Source organism: Falco punctatus (genome assembly GCF_963210335.1).
Source record: "Falco punctatus genome assembly, chromosome: 12".
NCBI lineage: Eukaryota > Metazoa > Chordata > Aves > Falconiformes > Falconidae > Falco > Falco punctatus.
This window is the reverse complement of record NC_137592.1, coordinates 21,720,595-21,739,091: the sequence shown is the minus strand read 5'-3', so window position 1 is coordinate 21,739,091 and position 18,497 is coordinate 21,720,595. Positions and strand designations below refer to the sequence as shown.

The 18,497-nt window shown below is 39.8% G+C and overlaps 1 protein-coding gene across 1 annotated transcript in view; it reads left to right on the top strand.

Annotated features, from left to right (window-relative positions):
* Positions 1 to 18,497, top strand: part of LOC308072157 (uncharacterized protein) — a 145,508-nt gene that overhangs the window by 62,765 nt on the left and 64,246 nt on the right. Inside the window, exon 3 of the mRNA XM_080408663.1 lies at positions 8,055 to 8,122. Coding sequence (XP_080264789.1) covers positions 8,055 to 8,122 — 68 coding nt within the window. The remainder of the gene's footprint in view (positions 1 to 8,054; positions 8,123 to 18,497) is intronic.

Here is an 18,497-nt window from a genome sequence, read left to right as displayed (position 1 = left end):
GGCTTGACCTCCCAGTAAGTTTCCTGCTCTCCTTTGACCTGTTTCTGCCTTGTCAGTCTTTGTATTAAGCTTTTTTTCTCTCTTTCACATATAAGAGTTCACTGATCCCTCTTCTTTCCCAAATAAAAAGAAAAGAAAATTTCAGTAGCTGCTGCTAATTGTGCCCTAGTCCTTCTACTGGCATTTCATGCTCATCCCAGGATTGAGATATGTGCAAGTTCACATTCACACCAGATCAGCAGATGCTGCTACTGAGGGTTGTATTGAAACTTGTAAAGTAGCCTACTTTAATCATGAGTATGGACAGACTATGGTCTGCCTCATAGAACTATTGTCCACTGCATTTTAGCACAGACTAGAAAATTCAACCCTTTTCAAGCAGACTTTATAGACAGTCCCTGAGAAACAGTCTATTGTACCTTCATGTTCCAAGAGTAGGCTTTTCAGACCAGTATTGGTGAATATAACTATAATTTTGAAGGCAAATGCTGGTCCCTCAGTTGGATCAGTGAGATCAGAATTAAGCCCTTTAGGTCAAATGCTGACCACAGTTCACCAGAAAAAATTACTTTGTCTGCCGTCAGTTCTTCCTTCAGTTAACAACTGGTAAACCACAAAGAAAAGGTGAGGAGCAAAATTTGGCATGGTCGGAGCCCTTGGTCAATGACAATAAGATGCCTGCGAAAGAGATGGATTTTGTGATTTCTTCTGTATTGGCTCTCAAAAGGAGGAGTGTTGGAAGAAGAGGAGAAATAAGAGTGCAAATCAATGGTGCAGCAGTTCAGGGACAAGCAGTGTTGGGGGGGATCCATTCTTTATTTGTCTGATGGTCTAAAATGGGAGCTTTCCACAAATGCATGGCTTCGTATGGCATTCATTGTAAGCAGGTAGTGTGGGAGCAGCAAATAGATTTGTTTGTAACAGGATGCCAAAAGGAGGAGGAGTTAGCAGTCTTCCCTTTTGCTTTTCTCCCTTCCTCCAAACACTAGGAGCTTTGGCAGATATCTCAGGAACCTGATGATTTCAGAAGATCTGAACTGAACTTGTCTGAACTTGCCAGCTTGTCAAAGTTACTATTTACTGATCCTGTGAAGAAATAAGGGATGCGCAGGTATGGGACACTAGGAGTCAGTGTCTTTGCTGACCACTGAGTAAGATGACTCACCTGTGAAGCAGGGTATGAAGGAGGTTTTTGTACAATTCTAATGTATTTTTCATCTGACACTGCTTCTGATAACGCTAGATCTAAATTCATCCCGGGGGCTACTCCAGATATAAGTTGTATTTGGTCCATCAAATTTGTGATTTAAAGGCTCAAAAGAAGACATATATGTTACAGAATTGTTGGCTGTGACTAACTGAAGAGGAAGAGGAGTCCAGTCCCTTGTCCCAGCATGTTCCTCTGTGGGGTTTTTCCCATATAGTTTATTTTTTTCAAGGGTCTGACTAAAGCTACTCTCCAGCCTGGCATAAATCTTAAAGATAGTTTCTTCCTTTCCTCTCCACTTAACTGAAGCCTGAAATGAGTTGTCCTGCCGTTCTTCCTGCCTGTCCCCCCACCACTGCACTCTCATGGAACTGCTGTTAACAGAGGGTTATCACTGTGATGGACAGGAGTGACTTCAGCAAGGCTTAATCCTGTGGGGGAGAAATGCACTGGTAGACAGGGAAGAAGGATCAGCATTAGCACAACAACCAAGGAACTGATGTCTTTTTCAGAGTTACACTTATCCATACTCTTAAAGTGTGCCTTTCATAATGCTTCCTTCACCTGCAAGCCTTGCAGACCTCAGCCTCTGGTGGGCTGCCTCCCTTTGCATCAGTCCCCATCTTACCACACAGCCGCTGCTGTCTGTGTGGTCTTTGAAATTCACACGGCTTGGTGGCAACCAGTAGGGAGGGAAAATAACGTGTTTTATTTATTTAGAGTCAAGCACAGTTTAAACTCCATTCTAAATAAATAAAAACTCTTAGCCAGATTTATATAAATAAAAAAGCAGATTTTCCCCTCTCTTTTGGCTGCTGTTGAACAGCATCAGTTTCAAGACCACACAAGGAGCTGTGTCGACAGCTCCTGAAATGTGCAGTGCCGGCAAAGGTAGGAGGGGGACTGGAAGGACCTTGATAACTTGCCTTGAGCTTCTGATGCCTAGAGGTTCCCTGTATACACAAAGGAGTAGCCCAGACACTGTGGTGGGTTAAAATGTTAGAAGAAAACCGAGAACATCTTAGGTCTTTAGTGGATAAATATTTCTATAAAAGACCAGGGTTTTTTTGCAGATTGTTCATCCACTTTACCAAGCCATCTGTGTGAATGGTAGTTGGCATAGCTGAGCACTATCAACTCGGTCTTTTAGTTTAGCCTAGAGGTGATAGAGCACCCATAAAAAGCAGTGATGTGAGGAAGAAATGTTTTGTTCTTAGGAGGCTGATCACACGTGGCCTTTGGGGATTGAGTCTGCATTACACAAAAGTTCCCAGTTTCCATCAAATGGTGCTCCCACACAGGTGCTGACAGTGCCATGTCTCCTCTTACAACCATCACTTAGGGAAACTCCAAGCATGGTTTCATTTTCTTGGGAATGAAATGTACTATGTCTGCACAAGGTTTCAGATCTCTCTTCGCTGGCAGGCCTGCCAAGCTATCAGGAAGGGTGACAAGCAGCTGCTATGTAGAGCACCTGGGTTTTGTTACTCCAGATGAGAGATTATAACAGGCCTTAAATAGGTATCTGCTTTAAGTGGATCCTCCTTGTGGCAGCATTTACTCTGCTGCTTGTGGATGAGGGTGGGCTGGAGGACACAGATCTGCCGGTTGCAAAATTAGGCTGAGAACAAAAAAGGCCCAGTTGATGATGTTGTTGTGACTGGTCAGAGGCTGCTACAATTCTGACCAAAAAAAAAAATCAAAGAAACACTCTTGCAAGGCAAAGCCTTGCTCACAGTTCATTACCTCTTTCATATTTTGAACCTCCTTGGGCTGGCGAACAAAATGACCTACAGATGTTAGTCACATAGAGGAAAATTTTCAAAGAATAATTTTTTAAACATGTCCTTTTATAGCTTACTTTACACACTTTATATATTAATTTAAAGTTATGAATGGTTATATATCCCACAACCCTCCTCTGGGTTGTCTTGTTCTGTTAGTAAAACATCAATTCACTTTTCTCTTGCCACTTAATGACACAGGGTCACAGCTTGTCGTCGGCAATGGTGTCAGAAGAGCACGATCTCCTAAACATCTTCACAACCCCCTTATCCTTCAGGTAGTTAGCACATCTCAGGGCTGTATCGCTCTATGGTCCAATTAACAGTAAAATGCCATTTTTCTTTGCACAGATGAAGTGATTATCCTACTCCTACTTTGGCTGTGCCAACCTGCAGATGGTTGCTTCAGCTGCCAAAAACCTTTGACACAGAAAATCGTCTCTGTCCCAACCTGCTCAACCCAGAGATGTGAAGAGTTTCCCTCCTGGCTCCAGCTGGTGGTGTCTCAGCAAGGCTTTTTCCTTGAGAACATTGTTTGCCTTACTAGAAAGAGCATACATTTAAAAAATGCTACTTAATACGTGAACAGAGATAGTGTGGCATAGACTCACACTGCACACCTGCAAGAATTTCAATTTTGTTCCATGGATAGGGGAGTGGATTCAATTTCTAATGTTTCAGAAAGAAATGCTGTATTTTGAAAACCTGAATGTAGGAAAGCTAGGAAAGCTGGTGCAAAATACTTTCAAACCTGAATTGTATTGGGTTTTTTTCATTTTCCTTCTTAAAAAAAAGTTTTTTAATGCTTTCTCCCACGAAAGTATAGCGTCAGTGGCAATGGACTGTATGTGCAATAAATGTTTTTTTGTGATTATTAAACACCCCAGCCTTGCCTTACAATTTAACCAGCCATGAAATCATTTATTGCATTGCACACTGAGTTGCCGTGAAGAAGGGTGTCACTTACATATTGTAGTATTCTAAGTAACTACACCAAAGTTTAGATTATTCATTTTCACAACAGAGAACAAAAATGATTTACCTGATTTTAAGTCTCAATAGTAATGTGAGATGTTTAAGGCCTTGAAGAGAATTTAACATGTGAGTTTTAATTTTTTTCTAAAAATGATAGCTGAGCTATTAGAGCAGAACCACAAAGCAGGTGGTTCTACACATCTTGTGTTGGTGACTATGAAATGTCTGGCAAGAATGGACTCCTGGAGAAATTTTGTGCAAATTTACAGAAAACAACGAACAAATCTAGGTCATGGGGTTCTGAGTGAGATGGAGCTGCTATTTCATTTTAATTATTTTATGGGAATTCAGTGTAAATATTAGCTTAAACCCATCGAAAATTCCAAGGAATAAAAATTAAAAGCCTATGGGAGGTTGTGGTTGAGGAGAATAAATAGAATAATCTGTATAACTGTAGGTAGGCTAATCTGACAGTGATTTGGAATAAACATCATTAAAATCTTCTTAGAACATGTAATTAGCTAAAGGTTGTAAAGTAATTGTTGCCAATGAAGACAGTTTTATTTAAAACTGCTCTTGCCAAATAACTAGATTAGATTTAAATAACTTTTGGTAAAGTTAAATGTGATGACAAGCTGCTCATTTAACAGATTAGATTAAGATAATTAGTAGGAGATAAAACCACTCACTCCATGTTACAAGGATTAAAAATATTTTGTAAAAAAACCCTAAAAAAGTTTATCATCATCACAAGGGTGAAAAAGGGTTTTTTTACTCAGGAATTCAGTCAGTCAGTCTGCTAGCCTGATGCTATTCAATTTACTCTTTTCTTCCAGTTATTTGGAAATAAGTATGAAATTATTGTTAGAAAAAATATCTTGAGGTAATAACACTTTGCTCTGGTAGGACGTTTTTGCTAACCATGGGGGACTGTTTCATAGGGTATGTTTGGAAAAACAGGCATTTTATCATAGAGGAATGCAAGCACAAATGTCTGTCTTGAAAAGGAAGAAGGCCCTGCATGTAAGATTTCTGCATGCTAGAAATCAGTGATCCTAAAAGTTTTAAGGTTTATGGTAGTCATGTAAGTTAACAGGAGGGTTTTAGGCTACTTTTAGGAACACGACTACAGTATTGTATGAGCAAGTAGGAGAATATTGTGTAGGACTGGAGAGGTGATTATTCTCCTAGATAGCACTGATAAGCTATTGATTAGAAAAGCAGGTTATTTTCTGGTGCCTGTTAGGAAAGGGGATTGATCATAAACCAAGGAGATAGGAGGAAAAAATTCTGGGGATGCTCTGAGGGTTTATCAATACAATAGATCTTGAAGCCTCTCAAGTACACAGTATATAACTTACATGTATAACACATAATATATATCAGTATTTCTGTTGTTATAATTTTATTCAGAAATATATATGTATTGGTGTAAAGAAGTATGTATATATGTGTGAGCGTATGCTTGGGAGGTTTGTGGTAATGTACTTTCTAGATTACAATAGTGTCCATGTAAAACTCTTAGCTATTTAAAAGAGCAAATTAATTCTTTTATTAAGCTGTTGTAATTCATCTTGCCTTACCTTGTGCAGTATTTTTATGCTTAAAACGAAGCATCATCTGGAATGACTAGTATTGTATATGTAACTATAGCTCCAGGCTAGCTTCATTGATCTCAGTAGCATAATGGATAGCAGAATTTGGCCCTCTAAAATTTAGTTATGTCAGTCCTAAAATAATTTTATAAGATATTTATATATCTCCTCCTCCTTCACACTGCTTGTAACCTGAGAGCATCCGCGTGGCTAAGAATACAGACTTGTCTTTTCTAAACTGAAGACGTTCTGCTCATACCACTGGAGAAACAAACTGAAAAATAAGGCAACCAGATGTTTAAAAATGTTGAAAGTTCCTTTTTTTGGAAAGGTAGCTACGTTAAATAAACATTAAAATGCTATTTTTTCTATATAACTATTCATTTTAATGGCACCCCAAGAGTTCGTCCAAGGGTCTCTGGGTCACTTGGGAGAAAGTACAGTATATTTTGGCTCCACAGTCTTCAACTTGCTACAAAGAGCTAATTCTTCCAATTAATGAAATAAATGTTGCTGATGTAGGTGGATTGACAAATTATTTTCAAGGCTAGTTTATTCAAGCAGATGGCAAGTCTGATACGGCTGGAATGGTTCAGGCGGCCTTCCCTGCAAGGAAAAGAGGCCCTTGGAAGAACAACATACGGTGACTGTTCACTCCATTCACCTCATGGCATTTACTCCTTTGGGCATCTTCTGTCTACGGTGGCACTGCAACAAGGCTAGGAAGTATGAGACGTTTTTTGTCCTGTAGGGCTTTCGATAGGGCTTTCGATAGGGCTTTCTGTTCAGGGTAGAAGAAACCTGTTTGGACAAGATACCTGTGGTGAACACCAACAGCTGAGGTAGCTGTAGGTCTGAGAGTCCCTGCTGGGCATACTGTAATTCGATGAGCTATTTAATAGAAAAGCAGGTCACTTTCTGGTGCCTATTAGGAAAGGTGATGAAAATCCAAGAAAATTTGGGGAAAGAATTGCAGGGATGCTCTGAAGTTTATAGATACTTGCTATTTGATCAGTTGCTGGAAAGCTGAATAGAGCAAGGAAGCTAAAGGGAGAATTTCAAGGCCCCAGTCTGTTTATGTGGGTAAAAGACTTTTGGAAAAAGGAGGTTTTCTTTTCAAAAATATATTCCTTCTTTGGGATGGCATGCTGAAATAGCTGCATTTTAATTTAGTTTGCAACATTTTATGAGAATAGTTGTATTGCAGTGTTGATACTTCAGGAGTGGATCAACTCCACGAATTAATGCATTTATGTGTGTCAGTAATGACGAAGGTGGGTTACTGCACACCTGAGACCTTCTGTAGGGCATATTGGTGTCTGGCTGCAATTTCTGAGCTTTACAACTTCAGCTAACTAATGTGGTAGCCTCTGTGTTTCCAGACAGGAAATAACACTCACCGTTAGCTGTACTGTATATGGTGATAGGAGGTTGTGTTCCTGCCTTGATACCTAAAGATATAGAAAGGGTTACAGAGAAAAGCTTCCCATCTCTCAGGGAGCACATCTACCTCTAGCTATGGCTTGAAAACCAAAAAAATAAACGAGTTGAAGAAGTCAAGTGCAGGATTCCTTTTGCCTTCTTTGGAAACAAGACTTGAGGCTCTCAGCTGGTGCCCATCAGCGTAATGTCAGAGGGCTGTAAGGTGATATAGCATGTTGCACACTCCAGTAATCCGGATATATCAGAACTGGCTTTAAACGCACTACCTGATGTACCACAGCCAGACCTCCTACACCACAGTGTGCAGCTAGGTCTTCGGCAGAGCAGGAGGGTATACGTAACATATGCAAGGCTCCATGCTGCTGTAGCAAAACTGCTTTTCTTCCCTGCGTGTTAGCTTTTTTGGAGCCTGGTCAGCTGGTATGGTTTGGTTTGGAGCCTGGTATGCTGTATATGCAGTGCTGTACTATATGCAAAAGACAAATGGCACAACAGGGCAGAAAGCAACCGTCGCTGTAGTGGAGTTCACATCCATGGTCTCTGGGTCTGGCTCAGTGAGAATAACAACTTCAAGACGTGGAATTAAATTGCTTTGCTACTGTGTGAGCTTTAATGTTAATTAGCTGTGTGAGCGGACAGCTGTGCAGGACTAGCTAAACCTCCAAATCCTGACTGCACATTACTCTATTGGGAAATGCTGGACCTCAGTCTGTGTAGATGGGTGGGGTTTTTCTTCCTGTTTATGGCAGGGGAGCTTTTGGAGGCTGTTTTATTTTCAGTCACTTGGAGCTCAAATATGAGCTCTCAACCCACAGAGCAGTGTAATATTACAGATAGTTGCATGTTGTTCACTGAGCCCCAAAGGCTAAATCACCTCTGGTTAAAATACCAGTTTTCATTGTTAGTGAAATCTGATTTTTTCTAAAGAGAAATGTGGGGAATACATGGAAGAAACTGGTTTATCATTTATGTTCTTGTAGTAGCTTAGTTGTAAAAACAGGTTGTATTTACAGTACATGTGGATAACCTCTTATAACGTATTGTTTACAGAGCCCAGGAGAGAAATCTCAGCATTACGCCAATGGAAGAATTTTGTTATCCTTTCTCTTGGGAGAAAGGTATGCAAAGAAAATAATCCATTTGTTGTTATAAGAGGAATATATTTACCTTCCAAGAATTACACATCGCAGATTGGTTTGATTACTACATTTAGCGTATCTGCTGCTACAGAGTGTTTGCTTTGTTTCTTAAAGAGGAAAAAAAATGTGGTGGTACACAGGGGATATGAAGAGTATGGATTTACATTAAAAAGACTGCTTTTTCTGGCTGCATCTATAGATAGATGTTAGGGAAACAGCCAGTGAGGCAGTTTCAGCAGAGAATTTTGCATGTGCTTAAAAGTATTTGTTTTAAGTTTGTAGACTGAATAAAATGTGATCTCCAGTTTCTCCAGCTGTGCTCTGTCTACAGATTGCTCCAGAATTTCTATGCCTTCAACTTCATATCTCTCTCTTTTTTTTTTTTTTTTTTTTCTCTCCTTCCCCCTCTCCAAACACTTCCAAGAGCCAAGAGGATAGTTGCTGGTATGCAATGAAGGCTCTGAAAGGAAAAGAATAAATTAACATCAAATGGGCTTCTCCTCCTCCCACTCTACATACAGAATGTCTTAAGGAGACCCTAGCACCGTATCAGTACTGCCTCCCAACACGTTCTGTATCCCAAGAACCCCTCCTACTCCTTTGCAACCTTCAATAACTTCACTTAAAATGAAAGTTCTATTTTGGTCTTTCTTCTGTGAAATTATTGGTGGTGTCTTCTGGAAGGTGCAAACTGATACATTCCCTCCGTTCCTCTTAATGTCTGAAGGAACTGCAATTGTAAGGTGTATTTCAGGGGCTATTTAAGGATAGCATCCTTAATTAACATCCAATTGGATTCAGCTATTGGCATCTGCTGTTTCATACTGTTAAAGAAACTGGCATTTGCTTGCTGTCACCTGTCTTTTCAAGGGTACCCTACTTATGTTGTTTCTATCTAGCCTACATATTAAAGAAGGAGTGTCAGTAAAATCTCAGCACTTACTGCATTGTGGTGTTGGTGAATACTTTTTAGCAAATCAAAGGCTTATGGTTACTTTGCATTTCTTGGTTCAGGCAACAGAGATGAGGACTGAGATGTGGAAGAACACTTTCCTGGGCAGGTCAGTACCCCTGGCTGTGGCTCTCCTCTGGGTCCCCTCCCAGCTTTGCTGGAGACCTCTGAGATTCCAGTCCAGCTGACAACAAGGTGCTTGTGTAAAGTTTAATGTGCAAAGATGGGATTTATTTCTGAACTTCAAAATGCCAACTTATTTTGCCATGGAAACAAGGGAAGAGACCTCTGGTGCTCATGGTAAGAGAGTATGGCTAAGAGTGTGAAGGGATGGCAGTTTAGCTGCACTGTGCTGATATTTGTGGCTTTCCTTTGTGTGGCATGAGATAAAATAATCACGTTTCAACCTCAGTGAAAGCAACTAGAAACCCCTTGTCGCTGCATCATACCAGCTTTGACCTGTTGTACTTGATTATATACTTTTTGTGTGTTACAGGCTCCCAATTTTCCTTCTTTGCTCTAAAAACTATACTCAGAGTATTGAATCACTTTTCTCCATATCAGTGAATCTGCTTATTGACATCCTGTTAGAGGCCTGTGCAAATGGTCTTCAAAAAGGAATAAATGAAAGACACTAGTGAAAAGCAAAGTTTGACCGGAGGGCAAGGTTCTGTCAAAAACACTTTATCTTTCTTTGTTACTGAGACACGACCAGATGTTTGTTTATAACAGAATGCCTGCATTGGGATTTTGAAAGCCCAGATGAGAAAAACTGTATCTAATTGCTGCTAGGAGTACAGCTATGTCCTAGCTGCAACCTGGGCTGGTGTGTCCTGAAATACTGTATGTGGAGATTCTGGGAGAGGAATAAAAGTGTATGTGTTTTTGCTGAAAGGATATAGGGCTGTCAGTTCAGAAACACTCTGAACATCTGCTCTGACTGAGCCCTGTGGTTTAACTAGATTAAAGCCCCACATTAAAATCATCATCAGTCAGTCAGAACGCTTCCTCAGTCTGAGAAACATAACATCACGCTCAGTGCTGCAGTTTCCAAAGAAGCCAGTGTGTCGTGGTAAGAAAAAAAAAATTCAGAACAGTGAAATATTTCACAATTGTGGCTTGTTTGGCTTGTGTGACATCACAGACTAATGTTTAACTTAGCATCAAGCAACTTGCAATTTGTTGCCCTAAATTATTTTAAATCTAGCTAATTATTTTGAGCATATCTTGGCTATTAACTCTAGTCAGCAAAATACAATGTAATTCATGTTCTTCTAGCTTTGGGAGAGTTTCCAATCAAAAAAGTTGTAGCACAGACCACAAACTTGTGTTGTTTCAGTGGCACAGAGGTCATCTTCCTTTTACTTAAACCCCTAGATAACCACTTAAGACTGCCAGACTACAGGTCTTATAAATTATAGGAGTATGAATTGCCAGGAAATCTCTGTTTTATTAAAAAAATGAAAGCCACCATTACAAAAAGAAAACCCAACCCTGCCAAACAAATCAAGATAACCCTCTTCAGTTGGCATTTGGCTGTAAGCTAGTTGTATCATGTATGCAATAATCCTTTCCCATAGACAAGTTGCTAACAATTGAGTAAATGGCCTGAAGTATCTTACATTTACGAGACCTTTTGCTGTAGAAATACTGAATGACTTAAAATTAAATCTATGTTGCATTTATTAAAGTATTTAACTAGTTTGGTTTTAGTTTTGTTGTAGTGAAACAGAGAAGATAGAAATATATATTCTGCACAGTGCATGTAACAACATAACTTTTGAAGTCCATTTCATTTACACCAGCCAGAAAATGTATCCAGCATTGTGGAAACACAGTGTTAATGAAAAAATTCTATAAATCAATGTACAGCCCACTACATGTTGAGGAAGCATCTGGTGCAACTTGAATGTTTTCTGTCACTGATTTTAATAGCCAAATGTGCAAAATAGCTTACTGCAAATATTTTGAGATTTTTGCTGATGGAAGTTACAGATATGAATTGAGAGACTGGAATCAAGGGACATATTATAGCTATTTGGAGCCTGAAGCATGTTATAGTATAACGATCCTGTGTGCTTCTCCTGCCTCTCTTCTCATTCCTTCCCTCACACTTTCTTGGAAGTGCAGCGGGAGGAAGGCTTCCCTCTTGGGAAGCATCAGTGATCCTTTCCTTTTGCAGACAGGGAATTTCTTGGAAGACAGGCAGCTATGTTCCCCCATGCTCTGAAGGCTTGCCTTTGCCTGGCCTGCTGCACTTTTCTCCTGGTAACATTTGACCGGTGATGCTTTTATTGGGGAGATGCTGAAAGACACCTCGCAACAAGAGATCTCATTGAGATGAATGAATGTGTTCATATTGCAGACCTTAAAAAGACCACACTACATCAGATAAATGTCATGTTGTCAATCTTTTTTTTAAAAAAAACAACATTGTGGGCTAGAATAATGTGAAAAATATAAAAAGAACTAGGAATCCAATATTATCAGATGATTTCAAGAACTAGGAATCCATTATGATCAGATGATCTCATGATCTGGGTTGGTAAGGAACAAAGTTTAGGTGTCTGTACATTAACTTCTACCTGAAGCTGCTCCAAAAAGTCACATTTACAGCAAACGATGTAGTTCTATGTAAAGTTCTGAGGATGAAAGCTCTGCTCCTTAAGAGAGGATGGTGGTGGCAGAACAAAACAGTGAAACATCAAAATGAGGGAATTGTTATTTTCTTTCTTGGATGCTTTGTTTCTATTGATGACTGATCATTTCAGATTACTGATGTCATGTCCACATATCCCAGCTCCTTTCTCATTGCAACTTTTACTGTCTACCAAAGGAAAAAAAGGTTATGGTGTTTTTTACCTATATGAGTGATTTTGTTTTTTCACATGAGTGACTTGTTGACAAAACAAGGTTTTTGTTATGGAAGGAAGCATTCTTTATCATTCAGAGTGAAATTTTAATCTTCCAAATGTCTTCAAAAGTCACCATGTGTTCATGGTGACTACTATATTGTAAGCCATGACATTTATCTGGTCAAGGGCTGAGTTTTTTGGTCATGTGTTTGGCATTACATTATGGATGTTCAAGTGACTGATAATGCTCTTCAGATGCATTAGAAATTTGGTGTATTTGGTCTAGACTTGCATTAGATGTTAGATGTTACAAAGTGGCCTCATCCTGGGAGAGAATCAATGGGCAAACTGCTGAAATGAAGCACCAATTCAACTGTAAGAAAAAAAAAATGGTATGTAGAAAGGTGGTTTTGCTGGAGCTTCTATTGAGAGGGTAAATATTTATCAGATAAAAGGAGATATGCTATACAGAGAGAGCTACAAAGAAATCAACACTACCAGCTGTGAAAAGCATTGCACTGGCATAAAAAAGAAATTTATAAATAACCGATGAACTAGCAGCATTACTCCATGGACCAGAAACTACAGCCTTAAATGAAACGTATGCAGTTGAGCTATGAGTTTTTCGAAGAAGTGTCAGGTGTAAAGAAAAATGATTTTAAGATTGAAACATCAGAGGGACAACAGAGTATGGAATTATATTTAATGGTTACAGTGGTGGGAACTTGAGAGAGGGCAAATAAATTATGAAAAGACAGGTAGAAGCCTATTAGAGCACATAAGCAATTGTGGTCCAATTTGAAAAATGGACATTGTTGATGGGGGATATGATGAAGCTGAGCAAAGTGGATGAACAATAGTGGGATCTGAAAGAACAATGACTCTGCTTTGTTCCTGGGATCTGCAAATCTGCTTCAGATCAAAAGAAAAACAGACCTGCTGGCACACAGGCTAGCAGGAGAATAGTTTATACCTTGATTTTCTAATTAGAACTCATCTGTGATTACACTTCTCATTTCTCTGCTATTCTCTGCTGGTAAAGCAGCCACTTGTCTAGTGGTGCCTATAACCCTGACACTGTGTCAGACTCCAGCACTGGGCTCCCTCATCACTCGAGCCTGAAAGCAGAAATCTCCAAACAATTCAGCCATGCAGCAAAGCTACAGGAACCAGATAATACGTGACTAGCTGGGATGGAGATGCCCAGAGTTAGTTTCCCAGGTTACCACCGTGTTGGTGGATCTGCCCTGCGACTCAGGCTTGCAGCTCCAGATGGATAACAGAAGGTAGCTGTGGTCACCACGAGTCACAGGGTGAGTGCACTTGGCTGAGGGTGACAGCACACAGCCTGTCAGCTCTTCTCTACCTGCCCCATCACATGCTCCCACCTCACATTTTTGCTCCAGGGCAAATCTAAAATGGCTACACACAATGCTGAGTAAACAGGCAGTTATAAGAGCAGTTAATGCACTGAAAATGTTACTCTTGAGCTTGCTTTGTGGTATCTTCCCTGCACTACCACACCTTGTTTGGTGTTTTACTGACACTTGAGAGTTTCTGAAAAGCATGCAGTAATTGCAGTGTATTATTACCATAATCTGCATTTATGATACATAGTTTATCATAAAATGCCTTTTAAACAATTTCTTGGTTTTTCTTGAAGTGTTGCTGCAAATGACATCATTTGTGTGTGAACCTCAGCTGTATACAGTAACACCTTGTAAAGTACTTTAACAAGACAGAAATGCCTAAATAAAGTTTGGGTTTGGTTTCAAAGATCTTCCCTTTAGGAGACTGCAGTAAATTCAACCCCCAGATTGACACCCTTTTCTCTGTATAAATCTAGTTTTCCAGAGCTAACATTTCTTCATGGTGTAACTTAATTGCTTTACAAGGAAAGACTACAATAGTGCTATATATCTACAGTGGCTTTCTCTAGCTTTTGGAAAGTGTATGGTTTTACAATTAAGCAACAGGGATGCTCTAGTCTGTCACATATTTGGGTTTGTTAAATCCATTAGCAAGCAATAAAATCTCTGGTATTCCATCTTTCTCACTATTTATATTATTTTCATCCCACCCTTTCCCCCTTGGCTTTGATTTTCTTTCACTTTTGCCAGTTTATCTACAACCACTAAATAGAAACAATGCCGCTCCTGCTTCACAGCTCAGCAGACAGGTAACGGTGAACCATCGTGCTGGGCTATGCCTATTCAGCCTCTGCTGCCCATGCAGTTTTGTGTACTGAGCGTTCTCCATCACACCTCTAAAGCCCCTGTGAACGAAGCCTATCTAGTAAGGCCAGGCTCTTAAAATGGATGTGAGCACTACAGGTTTCCTGTAGTTCTCTGTTTTCAGCCGTTTAAGCACAACTGGTTTTCACAATAATCTTCTTTAACCCAATATACTCCTGCACTCTCAAGCCTGACGGAATCTTTCAAGTTTTGGGTAGGGCTTAGGATTCGCTGAAATGTCAGTGTATTTTCAAGTCCCAAATTGAAGTTTTGTTAAAAAAAAAAAAAAATAAGGCTAGAACTGAATAGATTCTGTGCACACAGTTCAGAAGTATGTGTATGGAAAGCAACACTCCTAATTAAAAGTCTGCATAATTCCTTCTCCGAGGTTCTGACTAATCCTGGATGGGATTACACAATGCAGGGATGTCTCACTTGTGGGGTTTAGTCTTATGAGATCAGGGCATGTTTATCCTCACTCAATAGGCAAGAAAGGGAAAGGACCTCAGCCTGTTAGTCACCGCAGTGGTTAGAACATTTGCTAGTTGTGGCTGGGGTGGACTGATGCATGAAGCCTGCTCCCTGTGAACGTGTTAGCTACTGGACTGGTTATGGGGAATGGTGTCCTTTGCCACAGCCTATTGTGTAATGGGTAAACTTGGTTTGCAGTCAGTTAGAAAATCATCGCTGGGATGAAGCAGACCTCTAACAAAATCATCTTTGCCCTAAGGAATTGCAGATGACATCCACATTGATACTGAGGAGAAAAAGCAGAGAGAGAAATAGAAGTCTGAAAGAGTTCCTAGGGAAGTATTCAGAATTTACTGGGCAGGCTTCAGAATGTTATTTCTGGGGGAAAATAAGATGCCTGTGTGGATATTTTGGTGAATATGAAATCTTACAGTGAAAAGGCAGAAAATCACTAGGCAAGTGCAGCCCGAAGCCTGTCATTTGTTTTGTGTCAATCTTGAGTCCCCACGATGCATGGCGTTTGGGAGGAGGTGCAGGAACTGGAGAAGCTACCGTCACCTGGAGAGAGTTTGGAAGTGTTTGTGGAGAGTGCACAGTGTGCAGAAGGGGGAGTGATAAAAGTGCCACTAAACAAGAGGAGTTCCTCAAGGGACTACTGAACACCAACACAGCAGGTAAATTAATCTGGAAACAATTTGCTAGCTGTTGGCTGCAGGTACAACTGAGGCAAGGACTGAATACAGAGGCAAGAGCTTCTATTCAGCCAGACTATGTAGCTGCATAGAATGTGATATGTGAGCCTCTTCTGGGTCAAGCAGATACAAAGCAGAATACAGACTGAGAAATGCCACCCTGTGTTTAACTCTGTTATATTTATCTGTGGGGCAGCTTTAGAGGACTGGAACTCTTAGTTTAGATGTAGACAGTGTGATGATGAGATCAATGTACTGGGGTTTCAGGAAAGGCTGTAGGCAACAACAGGTAAAATGGAAACACAGCTTTATAACTAAGGGTTTCCCAGCATATATGGGTAAAAAGTTCATGAGGATAAAATTTGCAATTGTATTTGGGGGAATAAGCATCTTTTATTAGACCAAAACCATGTCAACCACATCAAGAGACTATGCTTACTGGAAAGACAGGGGTCTTAAACTACTACAGCCTTTTACCTCATCTTTCAGGTAACAGGGATGCTCCCAGCAGTGTATGAAGTGGCCTAAGGAATGGATTTGTCTCTAGAAGACTTCCTTTGCTATGGAGGTAGGATTCATACAATGCCTGATAGGTGCATGGCTCAGAGCTCATAGACCAAGCAGCCAAACTGATGCCATGGCAGCAACTGCAGGCTCCACTGGCTACAGAGAGAGTAATTTGACTTAAGTTGTTAGCATGGGGTGGGAGGTTCTGAGGTCCAGCCTTGCTCAGAGGACTGCTCCTGAGAGCTGAGCTGGGTCTTTTAGGCCTTGACGTGAGCTTGGCTTCACCTGCTGAACTTCTGCTGGCATCACAGTGCTCCCACATAGAAATGTAGCCTGAACCCCCCCTCCCCTGCACGTTTGGTGGGAGTCGCAGCCCAGCCCATGCAAGAAGTGATCTGGCATGTCAAGCTGCAGCCAAGCAGCTTGCCTCCCTCGCGCAGCACAGGGCGTGCGGGGCTCAGCTCCCCTGTGGAGCAACCTCAGCCTCCCAGAGCGCTGCTTTCCAGGTTGCAGTGAGTTCAATCGGAGTTAAGGTGACTGTTTCACTCCAAGCTGCTGATGAACTGGCAACTGCTATCTTGATGATCTGTTCGTGATTATCCTACTGAGAGTTTAATTTTATTTCATTTTTGCTTGTTGATATTAGCTGTCCCAGGGGCAGGGAATTACATTGCATGCTCTGTATACAGCATTACGGTTACACTTCAAATAGATAAATAGAGAAAAGTTATTTCTGTCAAATCTCTAGCTGTTAGGACTTGTTTTTAATGCTATATGTATTTGCTACATACCCCTTGGTTTTTGAAGCCCCTGTTTCTGTTCTTATATCTTGATCTTTATTTAAAAGTAATATTAGAGCTGATTAACTGTAAAAAAACACCCCAAACCCTAAAATTGTTTTTGCTGACTAAAGCGATCTCCCTGAACATAGCAGATAGATTATTTTCAATGATGGATTCAAACACCTTCAGGGTCTGCACGGCCTTTCTATTTAGTACTATCAATGCTGTAGCTTTGTTATCAAGACTGGCAGTTTCTTCTCACAGAAAAACTTTATTACAAGGCTGACTTTCCTAACACCTCCCTATTAGTAACAGAAACAAATAAGAGTTGATTGTTCAGCTGCTGTCATTTAAAAAGACTAAATCAACCTGCCACAAAAGAATAATTCCCTCTGGTAACTTTATCCATTTGCCCTTGCTGGTGACACTGTGGATACCACCCTAGTTGAACTATATATTAGTTCCTAGAGAAGCACTTTGAAATATATAGCTCTGCACAATGTTGTAATTGAAAAAAATTGAATAGCCATACATCGTTCAGTAATCTTAAAAGAATGCAAAGGTTCAGTTCGAATTGCTTTGCACAATTTAATACCATTTTTCTGTGCTTTCCAAATGGGTTTATTCTGCTATTCTGTGTATATTTGTTATACAATTTGGCAGCACTGGCTATATGCAGGCAGCACTGTTTTTTAAAAGGATGTGTCAGTGTTTTCATTTTATGTTCTGACCACATTTTAAAAAGACTTTACCTAACCAAATGACCCACTCCAGGTGTTTGCTATTCCAGCAAGAAGGGCAGCTGCTCATCCAGAGTCCCAGGAAGGGTTCAGTAACCTGTGAGAGGAGTTAAGGGCTTGACTTTAAGCTGATCCATTAAGGCACTCTTTCTTCTATTGTGTCTTGGAATCAAGTCTCTAAATTCACTTTGGATTGGGGGAGCTTTAAAAGCTGCCATGAAATATGTGCTTTTTAAAATTTACTTTATAACATTCTCTTAGATTGGCTTCTATTTATTTTACATACAATTCTTCTACATGTTTCTGGATATTAAACCCTGTATGCTGCCTACCCGTGAAGACCAGCTATTTTGAAATCTATGGAAGAATGACTCTGAACAGGTAGTCATCAGCTTTCACTTAAAGTTACTTTTTTAAAAAAAAAATTAACATTTTAATATCACATTTTGCTCTTAGTACATTCCTCATATAAATCCTACATATAATATGACTGTGATAAAAAAAAGTTTATCTAAAAGAGTTGTTAATAGTATTAATATCTATAAATACCACAAAGACTGAATCACCATGCTGCTTTTCAAACCAGATCATCTTACTGCTGATAGGTATGGTAATAAAAGTTGGTTAAGATGTAATTTGGAAAATTATATAAATACATGTTTTTTTCAAGCTTTTTATTCCAACTAACTAGAGGATTCTTTCAGTTGGTGGGGTTTTGCATCTGGCTGTTTTAAGCTTTCTGTGTTGTTTTTATAATGTTATGGATGAAAAGAGAGTCATACTGGGATTTAAAGCAGGCAACACCAATAGGGTCAAATTGTTAAAAAGCTTAGGAAAACCATTCGCAGTATTTTCAAGGTCTGCATAGATATATATATGCACAAAAGGCATGAATATAAATACAATCACACATTTTGTATGTGCCAAAATATATGCTAGTAAATATTACAGTGCTTTTGGGAGGTTTATTTGAAACACAATCCCAGATGAAGGAAGTGTATGGGAATAAGTATATTGTCAGACTATCAGGATCTGAATTGCATAATGGAACAGAATGAACAGCAGAGAGAAGCAACTTTCTTTTAAAAAGTAAATTTAAAATAGAATGCATATTCTCCATT